Source organism: Melanaphis sacchari, unplaced genomic scaffold (genome assembly GCF_002803265.2).
Source record: "Melanaphis sacchari strain LSU unplaced genomic scaffold, SCAv2.0 Contig55_pilon_pilon, whole genome shotgun sequence".
NCBI lineage: Eukaryota > Metazoa > Arthropoda > Insecta > Hemiptera > Aphididae > Melanaphis > Melanaphis sacchari.
In genome coordinates, this window is record NW_020271389.1 from 784,969 (window position 1) to 805,573 (window position 20,605).

The 20,605-nt window shown below is 27.1% G+C and overlaps 4 protein-coding genes across 7 annotated transcripts; 2 read left to right on the plus strand and 2 right to left on the minus strand.

Moving 5' to 3' along the window:
* The first annotated feature begins 156 nt into the window (after window positions 1-156).
* LOC112599850 (bolA-like protein 3) lies at window positions 157-2,021 on the plus strand. Its single transcript, XM_025346928.1, has 4 exons — window positions 157-520; window positions 616-742; window positions 1,190-1,278; window positions 1,896-2,021. Exons 1-4 carry the CDS (start codon window positions 473-475, stop codon window positions 1,968-1,970), a joined length of 339 nt encoding a protein of 112 aa, XP_025202713.1. The 5' UTR covers window positions 157-472; the 3' UTR covers window positions 1,971-2,021.
* A 3,086-nt stretch (window positions 2,022-5,107) lies between these two features.
* LOC112599824 (SET and MYND domain-containing protein 4) lies at window positions 5,108-11,372 on the plus strand. Its single transcript, XM_025346887.1, has 9 exons — window positions 5,108-5,505; window positions 5,625-5,769; window positions 6,824-6,996; window positions 7,087-7,321; window positions 8,213-8,432; window positions 9,522-9,886; window positions 10,011-10,142; window positions 10,913-11,114; window positions 11,170-11,372. Exons 1-9 carry the CDS (start codon window positions 5,181-5,183, stop codon window positions 11,353-11,355), a joined length of 1,983 nt encoding a protein of 660 aa, XP_025202672.1. The 5' UTR covers window positions 5,108-5,180; the 3' UTR covers window positions 11,356-11,372.
* On the minus strand, window positions 11,338-13,685 carry LOC112599825 (ras-related protein Rab-39B). Of its 3 annotated transcripts, none has more exons than XM_025346890.1 (6): window positions 13,431-13,685; window positions 13,180-13,353; window positions 12,990-13,099; window positions 12,754-12,919; window positions 11,959-12,099; window positions 11,338-11,822 (listed from the first exon to the last, which is right to left on the minus strand). In XM_025346890.1, exons 2-6 carry the CDS (start codon window positions 13,285-13,287, stop codon window positions 11,685-11,687), a joined length of 663 nt encoding a protein of 220 aa, XP_025202675.1. In that variant the 5' UTR covers window positions 13,288-13,353; window positions 13,431-13,685; the 3' UTR covers window positions 11,338-11,684. The 3 variants fall into 3 exon arrangements, with proteins under 3 accessions (XP_025202675.1, XP_025202673.1, XP_025202674.1); XM_025346888.1 differs by having other exon boundaries at window positions 13,180-13,375; XM_025346889.1 differs by having other exon boundaries at window positions 13,180-13,685.
* A 1,759-nt stretch (window positions 13,686-15,444) lies between these two features.
* Window positions 15,445-20,062, minus strand: LOC112599822 (RNA polymerase II-associated factor 1 homolog). Of its 2 annotated transcripts, none has more exons than XM_025346884.1 (11): window positions 19,737-20,062; window positions 19,541-19,653; window positions 19,368-19,460; window positions 19,098-19,286; window positions 18,577-18,712; window positions 18,360-18,503; window positions 18,187-18,290; window positions 17,836-18,078; window positions 17,579-17,769; window positions 16,883-16,960; window positions 15,445-16,192 (listed from the first exon to the last, which is right to left on the minus strand). In XM_025346884.1, exons 2-11 carry the CDS (start codon window positions 19,603-19,605, stop codon window positions 15,762-15,764), a joined length of 1,674 nt encoding a protein of 557 aa, XP_025202669.1. In that variant the 5' UTR covers window positions 19,606-19,653; window positions 19,737-20,062; the 3' UTR covers window positions 15,445-15,761. The 2 variants fall into 2 exon arrangements, with proteins under 2 accessions (XP_025202669.1, XP_025202670.1); XM_025346885.1 differs by having other exon boundaries at window positions 19,541-19,660.
* Between the last annotated feature and the right edge of the window lie 543 nt (window positions 20,063-20,605).

Below are 20,605 nucleotides of genomic sequence, written 5' to 3' on the forward strand. Positions count from 1 at the left end.
AACGAAATTGATATTGAAAAAAAAAAATAGAATTATTTAACAAACAGACGTCAGCAACGTTTTTAATTTGATAACTATGATAACGTTTAACCAATGACTACATATCCTTATATCACAGAATGTGTTCTGTGATACTATAATTATTATAAATCTTAGTATCTTACTATCTATATAGTATATGGTATCTTAGTCCATTCCACTCCGAGCCATAAACTTTCAAAAAATTTCCGTAAACTTGATTGAAATTCTAATCTCTAATCAAGTACTAATTATAGTACTTGCTACCAGGTACTAAGGTCCTTAGTAATTAACAATTTCACTTTTTTACATTTTAGCATTACATTATCAAATTATTATATTATCCGTAATCACTAATCTGTATAGTATTTAAATACATGAACTTTAAACAAAATATTGTTTCTAATTTCATTGGTAAATTTTCGACTTATTTATTTTGAAAAAATCTTGAAAAATGTTCCAAATTACAAAACGTAGTGCTAAATTATTTAGTGCAAATTGTGTAAGTCAAACAGAAATACCTAAATTATTGTTCTTATCACTGATGATTAGATGATGATCTATTTCAAAATTATATTTTTATTTTTGATTGAATAGATTGCTTTAAGAAAATATGCTGATAGCTCTAAAGTAGCTACTCTAAAAGGTGGTGAAAACATTTTGTATTCGTCATTACAAAAAAAATTTCCTCAAGCCAAAGAAATCAAAATCAAAGATATTTCAGGTAATTATTAAAAACATTAGATCTTAAATTTAAACTTTGCATCATTATTTTTTTCTTTATCATTATTATTATTATTTAAGTATGTCTTATAGTTTAAATCAATATAAAATTTAAAGTAAAAATAAGAAATCTTTTCTTAATGTGCATTTGTTTAAAATCACATTGTAATTTATACCACTTATAACCAAAATAATTTCATAGAATCATTCATTAAGACAATGATTATGTTAATGTATCTTTATATAATTTATGTACTTACATTTTTTTTTATTACTTAGATTAAATCATGTATTATATATTTTTAACATTAAAGAAAAAAATTCTTTTGTTTTTAATATGATTATTGATTATAATATGTAATACTAAAAGAAAATTAATACAATTAGCTTAGTATATCGACTAAATTATTTGTAATTTTTTTATATGTTAACTTATTTTAAAATATAGGTGGTTGTGGTGCTATTTTCGAAGTATTTATTTCCACGACAGAATTCAAGGGATTGAGTATAGTAAAACAACACCAACTTATTAATGAAGTAAATAATTTATCATTATTGATTTTAATTATAAATCAGGCACACATACTGAAAAAAAGTTCTAGGAAGCATGTGTTCATAAGTAATTAACCTTAAATGACCATATAAAAAAAAAATTTTTTTTGAAAACATTCTGATAATTGAACTTTCATACTATATATGTACCTGTGGTAATATTATATAAACCTATACATTTTAAAGTATTTTAATTAATTATAGATAGAATTATAGAGTATTGGTAACTTTCCTTAGATAACTTAAAATTTTCATCGAACTTTTCAGGATTTTTATTAAGTCACTTAATGTATACTTAGTGTTAATAGATTACATATATTATTACTAAATGTATACTATTATTTTTTCTGTAATCTTAAGATTAGTGATAATACTTAATCATTAAAAACTTCTTTTTTAAAAAAAAAAATTGAAATTGAAGAGTTACTTACCACATTAAAAGTTTGAAACATGATATTATTTATTATATTCAATACTATATCACATCAATACTCTTATAATTATTATATATTTTGACCGTTAAAAATTGTACTCAAGAATTTACAATATGGGTACACTTAAAATTAATTTTAAAATATAATTTTTTATATTGCTTGTTTCAGGTTTTAAAAGATCAAATTAAGTCAATGCATGGAATACGAATACACACAGAAATACCTGTTGAAAATAATAATTAAAATTAATTATGTTTTATAAATGAAAAATAGTTATTGTAAAATAGAAAACTATTTTGTTATTGTGTGAAATTTTTTCACTAGGAATATGTCTCTAATGCGTAGATCATACATAACTGTTTGATATAATTGTTATTTTATTTTTACCATTATTATAACATAATATATTTTTTGATCATACCTTTGTGTGTATTGCATTTTATAATAGTTAAAATTATACTTTAAACTTAAGAGTAAAAAAAAAAGAACCTACAACCTTCTTCAGCTTATAATTTTTTTTCTTAAAATGTATACATTTTAGTTGTACATGTATTACATTACAATAAACATATTTTTTGAATTAGTTTAAATTTATAAATATCAATTTAAATTATAAAACAATTGCACCAAGCTATATTTAAAAAATAATATGTTTTAAACAGACATAGGTGCACTCTGCACCTGCTTCCATTTTTTTTTTTTTTTTATGAGCCCATTTAATGGGAAATTTAATGTAAAAAAGTAAACGAAATCAATTAACTCAGAAGGAATTGGTTTTATTTTTTTGAATAATAACCAGCTGGTCACATATTACTGATGAAAAAACTTTCAAATTTTTGAAATAATTAGCAGTTATTAATTAATATATTGTTAAAAATGCATCCTACATATTGATTCTATTTCTTCATGTTAATCATATTTCAATTGTATACTATGTACAGATGTCTATTAACTAAATTATTTAATCCAAGATTATTTATTTGTTTTAAAATGATAAATAGTTTTTTATTGTCTAATGTCACCTCTAAAAACAGTAAAAAAGGTTTGAGTTTTGGTAGAAAGTTATAAAAAAAAACTGGTATCTTGTACAAAAGCAAAAAATTCTAGTTCTTTCAAAAAAAAATCAGGAAAAACAAATTAGATAAAATGGGAATTTTTATGCACAACTGATTTTTGATAAAATTTTATTAATTTGTTGTGCCTAGTTCAAGAACAAATTAAAAACGAGATTTTTACTTAATAATAATATTAGCATTTAAAAATATGAAATATATTTTTCAAAGTTCTTTGTGCTATTTATAAATATTTGAAATTTTTACATTTTTGGTATGTGGAAATTGGTATAGTAATTATTTGTTAAGCAAAAAATCTTGATGAAGTTTCATTACAAATTTTAACTTTGATAGTTACAGTTTGAAATTGTAATTTATAATATAGGTGTATCTAGGTACTCTGTACACTAAGATATCTTACAGGTTAGGTACTGAGGACTAGGAATTTAACGAAAATTTAAAATAAAATCATACATTTTATAAGCGATTGAAGTTTTTGAAATATGGATAATATATTTGATGTTCAAATTTTAAACTTTTCATGATTTTTATTTTTTTATTACCTATCAAAAAAATATTAATCGTAGAACTAAAAACATTCTGTTACTGAAATCAATATTATTTGTACAGAATGAAATTTCCTAAATAATTGGACGTGAATATTTTAAGCTGTTTATAAACAATTCAATTTTTTAATTTCTTTTTAATTGTAGATAAAAAAAAATGTTAAAATTAGGTTAAAAACTTTAAACATTTTACACAAAATCTCGAAAAATTCGTCCTTAATAAAGAAATTAAAATTTTTTTATGTAAACGTTTGAAATTCAAATAGTGACAAAGTTTATTGACGTATATGTATATTACGTCATGATCACATAGTCACATACATATCAATATCCAATATTCCTTTAAATACACGTGAAGTACGAAGTGCAATGCGGTAGGTATTGTAGAATTCAACCTCACACATACCTATTAAACCTAAATATTTTGTGAATATATATGCAGGGATGGGCAAATTATCAAAAAAAAAAAGTAATTAATTATAAATTACAAATTACTCAAAATACCAGTAATTAAATACAAATTACTAATTACATGATTGTAGAACATTTAATTACAAATTACAAATTACATAATTGAATTACTTACAATTACCAATTACATTTAAAAATTTATTACAATTTTATTGTATTAGTTATTAATATTATCATATGAAAAAAAGTGTATAAATTAATTCAAAAAAACAAAAAAACATTGGAAAAATATAGGTACCTTTTAAAAATACAAGTTTTTCGAATTGTTCGTCAGACAACCGGGAACGAGTACCTAGGTGCCAATGGTGCCATTATAAAGCCAGCAAATGAAAACAATCTCTCTACCAGTGCTGACGAAAAAATATTAGTATTATAATTAATAAATAATTGTTTAACAACAGAATAATTTTTCAAACATGTTAAACTTTTATTTTTGTCATTAAAAAATTGCAATATCTCTAATTCAATACTTGTTGAGGAATCTGTTAAAGCGTTATCATTGAAAAATTATAATTCTTTATACCGATTACAAATTACATAAATATTTTTATAGTCAATTATCAATTACAAATTACTTAAGTAATTGAATTGCTGCAATTGAAAAGTGCCCAACCCTGTATATTATATGGTGCCTATTTAGAAGTGACACGCGCTACCATACATTATGTAGTATCTATAACAAGCGCTAGAACCATCACAGAAGTGAGAAGATTATCTATTTAGTGCTAAAATTGCTGTACTTATTATTTTTTTGTTTCTCAAGGTACTCTAATGTTTAATTATAGTGCCTATTTGTATAACATAAAATTTACAATAATGAGCGTAGGTATTGAATATGTGGTGATGAAAATATAATGTTCACTGCTTCGCTGGTAATTGTCAATTACACGAAAAAAAATAGGGAAGTTATTCATTGTAGTGACACTTTATTCTTATTCGAGAGAGGTTTTTATTGTTTTTTAAAATATAAATAAGCAGGTGAGCCGTGAGCGGCATCTACAACATGATTATATAAAAACATTACACTTTTGTTAGTTTTCCGAATCACATTGTAATTGGTCGTGAAGACATTCTATCATAAATAGTTATTGGGGTTCAACGTCCCCGTTAACGAGTTCCCAACGGTAACAGGACACAGGTAATGATAAACATTTAACTCTATAAATTAAAAAAAAAACGCGTCGTATTTCAACTCCACGAAGCGTTATTTCTCACCATACCGAACAACCAAACTACTGGAAAACGTCCAAAATTCTAAAAATACCTTCTGGCTCAAATTGTGAGTCCTGTTTTATGCCGGATGATATACAATAATAATACATATTATTTCTACCTTCAATCTAGTCGCGATATCGTGAATCGTGATGAACGAACCATTAACGCCGGGCGTCGAGCCCTTTTCAATTCGACATGATCGATTTCGTAACATTTTAAAATCATCTGATTGGGATGAATTCAACGAGTTGACGGACGACAAACAGAAGATACAGTTCGTGTACGAACGACTGTACGCACACGGACAGGCTTCTAGTGACAGTGAAAGTACTGAAGACAGACCAGCGAGCTACAAAAATGGAGATAAGGCTTTGGAAATGAAAAAATCCGGAACTGATTACTTTCAGAAGTCAGATTATCGAAATGCGTTGAATTGGTATTCTTTAGCTGTGCTCCATTGTCCTCAAACCGACGGTAAATGATTATTTAATAAGATTATTATTTATATAATTGGGTAGGTAGTGGTAGTGTTTAGGAGTTGGAAGAGAAAGAAAGACGAAATGTTTAACATAATGAGATGATTTTTATGGCAGATTGGAAGATACAATTGTCGATCATCTATGCTAATCGATCGGCGTGTCTGTATCATTTAGAAAATTATGACTTGGCCATTTCGGACATACAACGGGCGCTCGACCACGGATATCCCAAGGATCTACGACACAAAGTATACGATAGGTACGTCGCACGTGGAATATACATAACGCATTTTAATATATGTAATTATATAAACATCCTGCCCTTTTACCGATATGCAGTGCACACTGCACACTCATGATTCATGAAACGAACCTATTTAAGATTTTTATTATAGCTACTAATTTACTAAGAAGCAAAGATAATAACTTGGGCGTCTTGATATAGACACTTAAAAATAAACAAGTATCAAACAGTAATTAATAATTTCTATTTTAACTAAGTATGCAACTATATGCCTCTATTTATTAATTGGCTTTTTTAAAAAAGACCTAATAGAATCTGTCAGATTTTTTAACATAATTCGTATATAAGATAAGATCATTTCTTTGCTAACCAATATACATTATTAATACACCATGTACTAGGTAGGTATACCTACTTAATATCATAATATTCCTGCAGTAGGTATACGGAAACTAATTATTTTGTTATGAAATATATGAATAGGTATGATAATTTTATTATGACAGCTCTAAGTAAACCTATAACATTAAGTAACTTAACCATCATCTGAAATTAAAATAATAATGATAATTTTTTTTATGATACTATAGGTAATAGATTAATTTTATGTTGGAAGATTTTTACCCTTCTAAAATTTAATCAAATTCTCGCCCGTGAATGACAGTTTTAACTATTTGATTCTACTTTTCAGTTCATCGTTTGAATTAACACTGAATACACGTGACTGTAATAAAGGAATATTAAAGTGTTAAAAAAATTGAAAATATATTATAAATAAATAAATCTACCTATATGTATAACGATGGTGTTAAACTATGGAAGAGTCCAAAATTTATAGATAGGTAATAACTAATAATAGACACTTTTGGCTACATAAAAAAAGTGCTACCTCCTCCTAAAATACATTATACTAGAGCGTGACATCGATAATAATAAAAAATGTACAACGTACGCCGAGTACTACATGTTTGTATGTGCAGTAGTCTTACAATAATAAAAAATGAAAAATAAAACCAATTATGTAAAAGGTCGACACATATTAATAAATTATTATGTACTAAATACACAGGAAAGCGCGATGTTTTTTGGCCACGAAACAGTTAAAATTGGCATTAGAGTCGTTTAAGGCAACCATACAGTCTCTGGACGATTCACGTTTGTCGTTTGACGAACGACGCAAACGACAGCTAGACGTGCAGATAATGTTGACGATGTTGGGCAAAGACAAGCACGCTAAGAATAGTAAAGGAGCAATAAAAAACATATATATTATACTTTTCTAAATTCACATTTCACGCAGGTTTCAATATTATTTTATATTCGTATGCGTAGGGATTATAGAGACCGGTACAACAAAATCGGAGGAGCCGGAAGTGGACGGTGGCCGGAGCGACGCATATCCTGCGTTTAGCAACGCAGTGTCCGTCGAATACAACGAAATTGAAGGAAGACACGCGGTAGCCGGAAGGGATGTGCCCATTGGAAAAGTTTTGTTGGTCGAGCGTGCGTACGCCTCAGTCTTACTTCGAAAATACAATCATTCGCATTGCACCAACTGTTTCGTCAGGTATACGTGACGGATTTTTGTCTTTCGGCGGCATCTAATGTTATAAAATATATGTTATAGGTATATTATCAATTTATCGTTGATTTTAAATACTATAATATTTAAATATTTATTAATTTAGTGTAGACACGGAGGTAGATTTAATCAAGGATTAGGTAACTCGAGAACTAACGAACTAAGGGTTGCAGAATTAGAACGTGATATTAATTTTCAATAATAGATACCTAGAAAGATTTTAATCCTAAAATTAAAATAGGAAAATGTTGCGTTAATAAATAATAACTATAAGATGTATTTGTACATAAATGTACGTCGAGTACGACAATCGATTAAATATTAAATATATTAAAACAGATTAAAATATACCTTCAACAATAATATAACAGCATGACATTTTAGAATTTTAACCAAGCAATATCATATATACTTCTATATAGATAGTTTTACAATGTTAAGTGTTTTTTTTTTTGTGTTTATGTCATCTTTAAAAGTAGTAAAAATACTTCTATCATCAACTTTAAGAGCAATTTATTTAGTTTAGGTACTTTAAGTAAAAAGTAAAATATTTGGAGGGAAGGGAAAATTGGAATCTATTTGTGAACTCAGTTTTTAATAAAATGTATTTTGTTTTTATTTTTTGGTAAGCTAAAAATGAATAAATGTAGAGATTTAGATTTATCACAAAATATTTATATCAGTATTTTTTAGACATATCTAATAATATTTTTAAAACATTAAAAAGTATTCTTTAAATAGACATGACACATGTCTCAAAGCAATTAAATACCTACCAAAAAGAGCTGTTATCTAGTCAAAACGAATTAAAAATTGAAATGTATTACATTTTTTATCATTATTACTTTATACCAATAATTTTAATGTTCACTGCAGGCTAGTGGCGCCTTTACCGTGTCCGGACTGTGAAAGAGTGGCGTTTTGCGGTGAGTTTTGCAAAAGGATCGCTTTGGAATCGTATCACGCGATAGAATGTTCGATGTTACCTGCGCTCTTCTCGGCTGGGGTTTCCATAACGTGCCTGATCGCACTTCGAATAATCACGCAACAGCCGTTGAAGTATTTCATCGACCTACGACCGAAGTTATTGAATCATGTAATAGCAGCTCGTTGATTATAATTAGGGCTAGGATGTTTATGAAATTGCATATTTTTTTCTATTTATCCAATTTAATGCTAACTTGGATAGAAATTTAATTCATGTTATACTGAATTCAATAATATTGTTTTTATCTTGCATATTTTTTGGTCACGTATTTTAATATTTTTAATTGAATATTTTGGGATTTTAAAAGTAAAAATGCATATTTCAGTACATTTTTTTAAAAAAACAATTTAATTAACGAACTATACAATTAATTTCAAAATGTGTACTTACATATAGATTTTATAGGTAGTAACTACAGTCTACAATCTATCAAGTATTGACGTAAAATATAAATATTTATTATCGACTTATCGTGTTTGTTTGAAATTACGGTACTTAATTGGACAAGGTCTAAGATAACATCAGTTGACGTAGAACGAAGCTTTTCATAAGCTTTTAACAATAATAGATGCAGTTACAAATTTGAACAAATTAAAAAAAAACCATAGTAGCACAGTATAACGCTAATAATGCCATAATAGTAATACCTAATTAATAAATAATAATGAAAATTAAAGTAAATAAAACGCTATGTAAATTTAAAAAATGTATTTAACATTATATTAAAAAAATAATAAATAAAAATAATTACAAGGTAATAAAAATGAAATATTTATGTTTTATGAAGTTTGATAACATTTTTGTGCATATTTTGGCATTTTTATTGGTTAAAAATGCATATTTTATAATTTTTAGCGCATATTTTGATTTCATATTTCGTAATTTTTATTGCATAAATGCACACATATTACAGCAGTTTTAAGTGCATAAACATCCGAGCCCTATTATAATATTATAATTAATAAAAGTGTTTATAAAGGTAGGTTTCACATCCACACTGTTCTTAGAATTTATTTCTGGGTTGACAATAGGATTGGTCTAATACACTTATCCACTTATCACTCATGCCTATAATTTACCTAATTATCTTAATATGTTTACTTTTAGTATTTCGTTATCCATCTTATAAGCTATATAATGGTATAATCCTATCCGAATACTTACAATTTAAATATAATATACCTACGTTTTTTCTAGTCGCTGAGACCGCGTGATACACATGAACCCGATAATTACGTGAACTTGTACGACTTGGTAACCCATCGGGAAAAGAGATCTGTACAAGATATATTACACAGAACACACGTGGCTGCTTTTTACTTGTTCTGTTTGAAAAAGACAAACTATTTCCCTGCAGACTGCGACACAAACCGTCGACTAACCGATGACGAGTTGTTCATAGGTAGTCTATTGTTACATCATTTACTGCTTCTCCAATTTAACGCTTTCGAAGTCTCCGAACTCCGACAACTTGGCAACGAGCAACAGACCGTGTTCATAGGTGGCTCCGTTTACCCGACCCTAGCTTTGTTGAACCACTCTTGTGATCCATGCGTTGTCAGGTAAGTACCAAATACCAATGCATATTACCGTATAGAATGTATAGATACTACGATGATTGTGGTTTTACTGCACAGTACACAACAAGACCAATCGGTAACAGATTGTCAAATTGTCTTAATTTAGGTACCACCGAGGAACAACAGTCGTGGTTCATAACATCCGTGAACTGCATGCTGGAGAAACGATTTCAGAAAATTATGGTCCAATGTTTATGTTCCATCCAAAAGAAGAGCGATTACAGACACTTCATAATAGGTATTTACCATTCTTAAATTACAATAATGATATATTATATGTATCATTTTGATAACACACATATAGCCATATAGGTACATATATACCTATCTATTATACACAGGCAAGAGTTCATTATCCTTTATACTCAAATTTTAATAACTCAAAAACCAATTGTTTGAATCTCAATTAAAATACATCATAAATGTTAAAAAAAAAAACATAAAAGCTCAACATTTTACAGAAAAGAGTTTTCTTTTTTAAAAATAGAAGTTTTATCACTGCAATATTTTTGAATGATAAAAAAAAACAAAATATCTCAAATAAGTAAAAAATATTGTCTCATATGTACTTAAAAATTTCAAAAATTAGATTTTAAATTATTTCATTATCAAAGAAAAATAAGACATCCTTGATTCATCACTCTGTATTTAAGTACAGTTAAGTTTTATTATCACAGAACTGATTAAATTGGTATAATATTTTTAGATTAAATATTTTTAACACTGTTCAGAAAATTAATAATTAATGAACTTTGACATTTAGTTAGGTTTAATTATTTGATTATAAGAGGAGGATATTTCAAATAAATACATTTTACTTTTAATATTATCAAATTATTTTACTACCAGCATACATTTTGTATTGAATAAAAATATATTTTTACAAGTTAATTTAACACTGAATAATATTTTAACTGTTACTCGTGTGACTAATAAATTATTATACATATTATGTACAACAAAATATTGTGGGTAATTGATTGAAATATATTGGGCTTACTGTGATAGGTATTGGTTTGAATGTAATTGTATTGCCTGCTGTCAAGACTGGCCAACTTTGGAACAGATGAAGACAAATAAATCACTCAGAATCAGGTGTACACATTGTAAAAATGCAATCACAATAACAACAGAATCAATGGAGTTTGTAGTTCATTGCTTAGTTTGTTCAAAAACTACTAAACTGTTACCAGTTCTAAAAGTTTTGCAGGTATCTATAGTCCAATTACATTTAATGACAAATATTAATAAAAATTTTCTTTAAGGATACAGAGAATAAATATTCTGTAGCCAAACAATTAATGGACAAGCACAATTATAAAAAGGCTTTAGCAGAATTCATGGCACTTTTATCTTTATTACATAAACACATGGTGCCACCTTTCAGAGACTACCATCTATGCCAACAAGCAATAAGACAGTGTATGTTGACATTTGGAAATAAATTCTAATAATTTATTATTTGAGTAAGACTAATAGTTTGTACAAAGCTTAATTGTAAGACATTCATATTAAAAAAATATAATTATGTGCAAAAAAATTATACATTTATATATAAATATATATGATAATAAACTATAATTAACAATAATTCATAGAATACTAGTCTTGTACCGTTCTCCTAAGTGTAACTTACATATTTAACTTAGGTTAATATTTGTCAAGATAAACATTTAAAAATTTAAAAAAAAAGTCATCAAAGCTAAATGTTTGTTTCATAAAATTGTTAATCAGTTAATATAAAATAAAGAATAATAAGCTTGAGAAGGGGAATCAAGTTTTAACAGCATGACTTAGCTGGTTCAGCTTCAATATAGTTATTAAAATCAATGCTAGCTGAATGATGTGAATAGCCACTTTTAATGCCATCCCAGCCTTCTTCCATTTGGTATTCACCACTTTTTATCCTTTGATAAATCTAAAATAAATTTTAGATATTATGACTATTTTTTTCGATTTATTGATAGTACATGTATTGATAAGCATTGAAAAAAATATACCAAGTCACATATATTATAAATCATAAAAAATTTGTGAATAAATAAATAAATTACTTCTTGGGTGATAGCAGAGAATGCCAATTCAACATTAGAACCGGTTTTCGCAGATGTTTCAACAGTGAATATATTATGCTCTGCGCCAAATTGTTTGGCTTCTTCTTCAGTCACTTCCCTCTTACTAGCACCATTATTTACCTATGAAAAACAAGTAAATACACTATAAATGATTGGTAGTAATTTTAAAATTACCTGAGATTTTAAAAATTCATATTTAGATAAATTATTTTGTACATAAAACTTACTGGTAATATTTGTTAATTGATTATATTATTATTAATTTTTTTTTGTTCTATAAAAACATTTTTTTGTGATAATAAAATAATCAAAATACTGTTACAATCTTTATTCAATACTATTTTAGTAAATTTACTATGAATCTTTCTCTACTAATATAAACTCAAGAAGATAACCTTGTAACCTTTGTCATAATTAATTTTTATTCAATTTATTTAGAACAATCTATAATAATTTTATGGAACATATATTATAATTAGTAAAGGTAATTAGATTTAATAAAATACTTCTGTTATAAAAGATATTTACTTTAACGTAAAATTTTTAAATAAATAAATTTAAAATTATTGTAATTAAAAAAAAAAAAAAAAAACAAATTATGTTAATTAGTAATTACTGTATGATCCAATAAAAGCAGATATCATAATATACAATAGTTAAAGAATTCGAATATTGTTAAAACACAATACTTTTGCAAAAAACTTTTATCCAGGAAGTACTTTATAACAGATTTTTTTAGAACAGATATTTGTACATAGATATTTTAAAAATTACCAAATCTAATTTGCACCCGACTAAGACAAATACGGGGCGATGAGGTTCAATGTGTCGTTTGGCATCATTCATCCAAACAGGTATGTGTTCAAAACTGGCTCGTTTTGTTATGTCATATATTAACAAAGCACCTACTGAATTTCGGTAGTAGGATTTTGTAATTGATCTATTACATATAAAATATAACCATTAGCTTTATAAGAACAATAATTAAAACAAAAATAATTCTTATTCACCTAAATCTTTCTTGGCCAGCTGTATCCCATAATTGTAATTTTATTCGTGGACCACTAGGTATTTGTATTGTTCTAGCAAAAAAATCAACTCCAACCGTTGGATCAGACACCTGGTAAATAATAATAAAAATGGACAAATTTATGAAATTGACAATATAGACATAATGGAATTTCTTGACAAAGCTTTTACCTCAACGAATTTACCATCATTGAAAAATTTCAACAGTGAACTCTTGCCCACTGTACTGTCACCGATCAGTATCAAACGAAACTGATAATCAAACATCAGGTCAGCCATATTGTAGAATGTGGGTGAAACAATGAACGTGTGTTAGACGTAGTTAGTACGGAAATCAAAATCGTTCTAATTCAATTCAATCGAATGACTAATAATGAAAATTATTAGTCAATTAAAATACAAAACCTTTGACAAAAACTTACGTAACCATCACTGAACTCGCTGGTGTATATAAAGTATACTGTCGACAATCGGATTGTTTCTTTGTCCGTACACATGTGTATTAAAAATAACTAATAACTGCGACATAGGTAAGACAAGCAGTCAATGATTTTTTTTCCCCTTTATCTAGCGAAGTTATTATTCATTATGCAAATATCGCGAGAGCCGAGAGATAATACTGTTTAGTTCGTCCTTGTAGCTCTATAATAGTTGCTCTTCAATGTTATTATATTATTTTTATCAACACTTTCCCCTTCTACTGTTTTCATTTTGTGGCATTACACACAACCCCCGCAAACTCATAACGTTTCCCCGTTGATGGTCACCAGCTGTTGTTGTCCTCTCATCTTTTACAGTTATCCTATAAATCGGGTAACTGGTATACTGGTCCAGGGCGTTCCGGCATATTAATTTTTGTTTTGTAAATTGGCGGGTAACAAGTATGTCAAATGTCAAACCAATTCGAACAAGAACAAACTCTTCAATCTGGCACGTTAACCTTAATATATAAACTAAATTAATAAGTAATTATTTTTGGCATACGTGTCGACGTGTCGTATGCTACCTATCTACCAAGAAAACCATATCTACACAAATCTATACACATTACACACGTGTCGTACGTTATTTAGTATTTACCAAACAATTCGTAGATACGTACAAATCTATAAGCTTACGTTATTAATGTCGTGGGCTACATAATATCAGAGTATATAATAAATAATAATAATATACTCATTACACGTGTCACTGTATCAGTAGTAATTAAAGTGCAACTGCAACGTGGAGGTTGTTATTTTATAGTAACAAATATCAAAACAACTCCAAGGATACCTGCAAATTGCAAGGCCGTTAACTATAATTACCAAGGAACTGAATCCATTTTAAAAGGGAGCCCAGAGAGGAGCAATGGTAGATGTACCATACCTAGTCGTTAAGACCTGAGCACTTTCAGTCACTTAGCCACTTTTTTACGCTTCAGCATATATTTAGTTTTTAACTAAATAAATAACATATTGTTCATTGTTATATTTTGTACTACTTTATTAACCAAATCATTTAATAGTCTTAATATCTGATTGTTGGGAGTACGCACGCAACGCTAACATGCTCAATAATAGCCTGTTTGTTAACAGTTTTTCAAATTTCTTTAATTTTTTATATCTCATAAGAAACAATAAACCTTAGACTTAATGAGCTTTAAATAAAAAATGGACTGATGAATTTTTATTTAGTATTCCTGAGGTGTATTACAATTTTCAAATTGATATTACAAAGATAACGAAAATTGGCAAATCCATTCTTTAAGTAGGTATAAAACTCACTTTTTGATTGTTTACTTGGCCTACTGCATGGGTTGTAACATGTTCTAAATGTTGAAAAAAATATCATTTAATATATTGTCTACTTAATTAATGAATAAACAATGTGTTGAGGTGTGGGAGTTCTTTTTAAAAATGCATAAGTCCATCTTTTATATCCACTTGACACATTTTTGGACAGCGGAGTTGGCCAATGGCTACATGGCAACATATGTAGTTCTTAAACTTTAAAATTATTGTATCAAATGATAAATTAGAGTAATTTTCAAGTCATTCTTTACCTTACTGAATATAAAACTGTTTTCAGAATTCATTATAATAACAATGGAAATTAAGATTTGTCATTCGTTTGCAAATATTAAGCTGTTTTAGTATTTGATTTTTCTGACTACTTTTTTTTGTGGATTTGGAAAATAACTGAGTACAGGTATACCTAGTGAATTATATACAGAGTTAATAATGGTTATACTATAAGCTAAAATAACTTTTTTAATATATTTATTAATTTTTTTTTTTTATAAAAATTGATTATTTACAATCGATACAAAACAATACAATAAGTAATATATATGTAACATGTATATACTTATAAAAAGAGATACATTGGTTAACAACTTGAAATGAAAGAGGCATCCAGTGACACTAATACAATTTAATTAGATTGTTTTTCTTGATTAAAAGAATGTATAAGGAATAAAAAGATGTAAACTATAGTTCTTGAAGTTATAGCTCTACGAGTCCAGTGTGACATGACAAAACAATGCTCACGGTCTTATCATCTTAAATTTGATATACTTAGTAATATATAAATACATTTATTTAAATTTACTACAGATATGTTTCAAATGATGTACAGTTCAAGAGATAACTTTAATAATAAGAATAATTCATTAGTTTTATAATATTAAATCTGGAATTAATATAATTTTTAATAATTTTAATTTTATTTAGATGCTAGTAAGTCTTAAACTGAAATCTCATTGATTATCATTATTCATCACTATCTGAACCTCTGTTGCTTTCTTGTTCACTATTATCAGAGTTTGAAGAATCTGAATTGACATCGCTGGCTCCACGTTCTGAACTTTTCTTACTTCTCATTTCAACATCACTGTTATCACTATCCGATCTAGCTTCGCTAGACACGCGTTTAATTTTACGTTCTTCTTCGCTGTCACCACTTTGAGATGATTCTTTTCTCTTGATATTATCGTCATCATCAGATTTATCACTTTCGTCACTTCCAGAACTAACTTTATGACTATTGAGTTTTTTAATGCTAGTATCACTATCAGAATTTACTTCACTAGCAGTTCGTTGACGTTTACTATTTTTTTCTTTGTCACTATCAACTGTTTCACTGTTAGCATGCTTAGAGTTAGTCGTAGGTTCGTCATCATCAGAAACATCACTATCTGAAACTAAATCATTTTTTTTAGAATCACTTGTGAACATTAGAAACAATTTATTATATATTCATGTATTATAAATTTATAAATAATAAAGTAATTTACATAGCCATTTTATTTAAATTATGACAGTAGTTATATAGATAATTGATAAAATAAATTGTTTAAATATTATTTATTAATTATTTTATTTATTGAGTAAGCTTAGAGAGGAGAAGGAACTTCAAATGGTTTTTAAGTTGTTAAAAAACAGTAAATCATTTTTTTTTTTAAATTTAACTTCTAGATAGTCACCCATTCAAAATCTAGATATGTATTATGATAATTAGTGCATTTTTAGTGAGATTAATGGATCATTAGAATAGGTGACTATTTTCATACTAACAATTTATATTATATAGCATTGAAATTAAATCACAATAAAGTTGATTTTATCAAAATACAGGGGTCGAATTTATTTTCAAAATAGATTTTCACTTATCTTAAAATTATTCAAAACTTTTATTTTTAATGTGAAAGAATTGTTTAATTTTTAATGTATAAATTAGTATAATGTGTTGTATGATACTATGATACTTTAAAACTCTTTTCTTAACCAGTGTTATAAAAAAAAAAAAAATCATACATAATTAGTGTTTTAATGTGCAGCGTTCATTGCTAATTTTAAATGTCAACATTTAAATAGATTTAAGATTTTATTACCTTTTCTAGAATCATTATCATCATCATCACTGTCTGCTTTATTTTTAGTTGTAATTTCCTTTGCACTTTCTTTTGCAGCTAAAATAAATTAAAAATATATGTTAATTAACATAAAAAAAAATGTGTGCGAGTACTGATAGACAATAATCAATACTCACTACTCAGGTTAACTAAGAAAAAAATTAGATTCAAGTAGACTAAACTAATATTATAAAAAAAAAAAACAATTATTAAATAACTTTTTCTTTAAATGTTTTACTATAGATTATCCATTAATAAATACATGTCTATATTTAGGTACTTATTTTGTTATATGTATTGGGATGATAATACACAATAAAATGTTTAAAATATAAAATTATACGCTTTGTTTCTATTTTAAACAATTAACATGTTGTAAAAAATAAATATATTTTAAATGTACAAGGTATTCTTGTAGCCTGTAGGGATAAAAAAGAGAGTACTGAGAAAGCTGTTGACACACCAAAAATGTGATTTGATGTTTTTGATAAGACATTAAAAATGAGAAAGCCTCTTTAGGCAATGTGATATTTAAATTGTAAACTATATCAATTCTTTTTTATCTTTCATTCAAGTTTTAATTTATATTAAAAAATAAACAAAGTAAAATTATAGTATTCATTCAATATTCAATTTATTTTTAAGTCTACCAAAGCTAAAATGTTCAACAATTACCTTGCATTGCTTTTTTAGCTGCTTCTTCAGCTTTAGCTTCTTCTTCTTCATCATATGGCTGTAATTGTTTTTCTCTAAATTTGTGAACACTGAATTCTTGTTCATTGATTGGAACATGACGTACTATCAATCTAGTATTAGTGCTACTACTCTGTGTACCAATTTTTTGTCGTCTCTTGCTTAAACGGACTCTAAAATATAAGTTATATCGTAAAATAAAAAAAATATTTACCTATTTAAAATAGTTTAACTCTAACCTAGTTTCCAATTCATTATAAAATACTCCATCAGGTTGTACAATTAGGAAATAATTTTCCTCGTATCCTTTACTACTCTTGCTTTTAACATTCCAGTTGTATTCTCTGGCCATTTTATATTCGTATTCATAATCATCATCATACGGACGTGATTCAAGAGCATCTTCACGACGTTTAATTATCGTTTCTTCAGATGGTAAAAAGTAAGCTACAAACTGTTCACCACTTTCATCCATTACACCTCTGAAATTTTTTCATAAGCTTTAGTTTCTAATATTTATACATTTTTTATCATCAATGTTATTCTTATAATTGTTTTCATCTTGATAGTTAAATATAAGGATTAATTACCTAATCATAGCTTGAGACATTTCTTCTATTTGGGCTGGAACTGGCCGACCCACTGGAGCTGGATCCGAGTCAAAGATAACTTGAGCACAAGGATACCTCCAATTCTAATTTACAATAATTAAGATATATTTTCCACACGATTCTATAAAAATGTTCAATATTTTTAATGTTACTTTGAAATCTGGAAAAACATTTAATGTTTCAACAGCATGGACATTTGGCTTGCTGTAGTGTTTTTCAACTGGTTTTTTATTGTCTTCAAACGTTTTTTCAATTGCTTTCATCTGACTGTCTCTATCCATGTAAAGAGTTTCCTCCTAAAACATTTTTTTTAATTTAAATTTTAGTAAAAAATACTTATAAGATGTTTTATTTTTATAATTATTATACCTTAAAGTTCTTTTTGATACTGAATCCAACTTTAGCCTCAACTTTTTCAATAGTTTGTGGCTGAAATCTGGTTTGCTCTGTAGAAATGTATTCCGTACGTCGCAACCACGATACACTCCTGGCATGATGCCTAGACCTAAAAATTGAAATATTATTTTTGATGAAAAATATTTACAAAATTAATTTCAGATAATGAGTTTAAATTAATTCAAAAAATATTTTTATTATTTATTAATAAGTATCACAAATATATTAACTCATAGAGAAAAAGAAAAATATAATAAATAATACATAATTTTATTTAAAATTGAGAAAAATTAAATTTTAGTTTTAAACTTCAATGTTTTATTTATCAAAATCAAATAATTTTTTATCCAATAATTTTTAGATTTAGTTAGAGAATTGTTTTAAGTCACATTGTACCTAGGTAATATATGATACTAATATTATAAACAAAAGAAGCCATGGATTTGGATTTTGATTAAATAATTTGTGTTATAATAGTAAATGTAAAATAATACCTTTTAGAATCTTGTGGAGCTAAAATATCTTCTTCCAAAAGTTTTTCATCAGCAATATCCATTTGTAAATTATAGTCTACTGTATACTTATCTTTATTTACCAAGTCAATGTTGAGTCCTAAATCATGATCTGCAAGTATTTCAAATTTATATGATCTCTCTAAAGATGTTGGATTATATTGTATATACCTATAAAATACATTATTATAAATTAATCAAAATAACAGTTAAAGCAAAGCGTAAAACAGTATCCTTGGTCAGGTAAAGTACCTTGTAGCATCAAATGGATATGAAAGAAATTTTAAGTCGAAGGGGATATCAGGTAGCATATTGCAATATTTCACTTTACATACTAAATCGGACCTAGAAATCATCAATAATGAATACAAGTACACAAATAATATAAATATAAAACATAGGAAGCTATATTATTAATAACATACCTTTTTTCTATAGATCGTATTGGCCTTTTTTCCTGAGTTGTATTGTTCTGAACAGTCGGAGCCATTGTTCAAATATATTATATGAACATGTAGCACTCAGCAATAGAAATCACCTATAAATTATTGACCAAAATTTACAAATAAAACCATACCATACATTGGGTGAAAAATGCACAACTATTAACGATTGCTGTACCTGTTTGGACGGCTACTGTTTACGACCACGACGCGTTCTCTGTGACTGTAGTACAGTGAAGTGAACGCTGTGTTAGTTTAATATCACGTTATGGCCGAACGACTTAAACGTACTCACTAATCATAATATCAATAATAATTATTAACAACAGTCAACAACACCGACGATGCTACATAACGTTCACCGTGCAATCAATTTGCTGTACTATATCAGTAGCGATAAAGTCGCTGATAATAGATAGTATATTGTTATGTTATTATTGGTTAGGTTAAAATACAGACCGCGGTTTCTCGAAGAATTTTGGTTAGAAAAATTCCAAGACCGTGGTTATAATGTTGTTGTCATTGACAGTCGCATAGATAATTAAGATGTTTGTTGCACGATTAAAGATATATCTTTAACCGTGGTTTGTTGTCTACGGTTGGTTGGAGCGAATGCCCTCTATCCAGATAACTGCGCACTAAATTGATAATAAATTTTAGTTTATTGTTTCGTTGCTAGATATCTCTGTAACAACCGTAAGCGTTTTACCTATGTCCTATGCACTGCATTAATATATGGTATATTAATAATATTAGTATATGGTGTTGTCGACATAACAGTGTACAATAATATTATGTCTTTTAATTTGTAGGTGAATTAAAAGAAAAAAGAAAGAAATATATTTTTATTTATTTATTGCATATATTTTTTATAAAGAAATTTTATTTTTTTTTTAATGGATATTTTGAGCTCTAAATCAACATAGTCGGAAACATATAAGTTATAACACTTATAATTATAGTAGTACATATTATACAGTAATATTTTTAATTTGCTTATTGTTGTATTTGTTTTAATTGTAATAATATTATTACTTTTTTTTTTGG

What these genes read in the sequence shown, in the direction of transcription:
- LOC112599825 (XM_025346890.1), bottom strand. Translation starts at nt 13,287, where the DNA reads ATGGCTGACCTGATGTTTGATTATCAGTTTCGTTTGATACTGATCGGT. An exon ending in GCTGGCCAAGAAAGATTTAG is followed by an intron (nt 12,920 to 12,989) that starts GTGAATAAGAAT and finishes TATATGTAATAG; the next exon opens with ATCAATTACAAAATCCTACT. An exon ending in TCGGGTGCAAATTAGATTTG is followed by an intron (nt 12,100 to 12,753) that starts GTAATTTTTAAA and finishes TGTTTTTCATAG; the next exon opens with GTAAATAATGGTGCTAGTAA.
- LOC112599850 (XM_025346928.1), top strand. Translation starts at nt 473, where the DNA reads ATGTTCCAAATTACAAAACGTAGTGCTAAATTATTTAGTGCAAATTGT. An exon ending in AATTATTTAGTGCAAATTGT is followed by an intron (nt 521 to 615) that starts GTAAGTCAAACA and finishes TTGATTGAATAG; the next exon opens with ATTGCTTTAAGAAAATATGC. An exon ending in AACACCAACTTATTAATGAA is followed by an intron (nt 1,279 to 1,895) that starts GTAAATAATTTA and finishes TGCTTGTTTCAG; the next exon opens with GTTTTAAAAGATCAAATTAA.
- LOC112599824 (XM_025346887.1), top strand. Translation starts at nt 5,181, where the DNA reads ATGAACGAACCATTAACGCCGGGCGTCGAGCCCTTTTCAATTCGACAT. An exon ending in TGTGATCCATGCGTTGTCAG is followed by an intron (nt 9,887 to 10,010) that starts GTAAGTACCAAA and finishes GTCTTAATTTAG; the next exon opens with GTACCACCGAGGAACAACAG. An exon ending in TTACAGACACTTCATAATAG is followed by an intron (nt 10,143 to 10,912) that starts GTATTTACCATT and finishes TTACTGTGATAG; the next exon opens with GTATTGGTTTGAATGTAATT.
- LOC112599822 (XM_025346884.1), bottom strand. Translation starts at nt 19,605, where the DNA reads ATGGCTCCGACTGTTCAGAACAATACAACTCAGGAAAAAAGGCCAATA. An exon ending in ATGTTTTTCCAGATTTCAAA is followed by an intron (nt 18,291 to 18,359) that starts GTAACATTAAAA and finishes ATTGTAAATTAG; the next exon opens with AATTGGAGGTATCCTTGTGC. An exon ending in TATAATGAATTGGAAACTAG is followed by an intron (nt 17,770 to 17,835) that starts GTTAGAGTTAAA and finishes CTTATATTTTAG; the next exon opens with AGTCCGTTTAAGCAAGAGAC.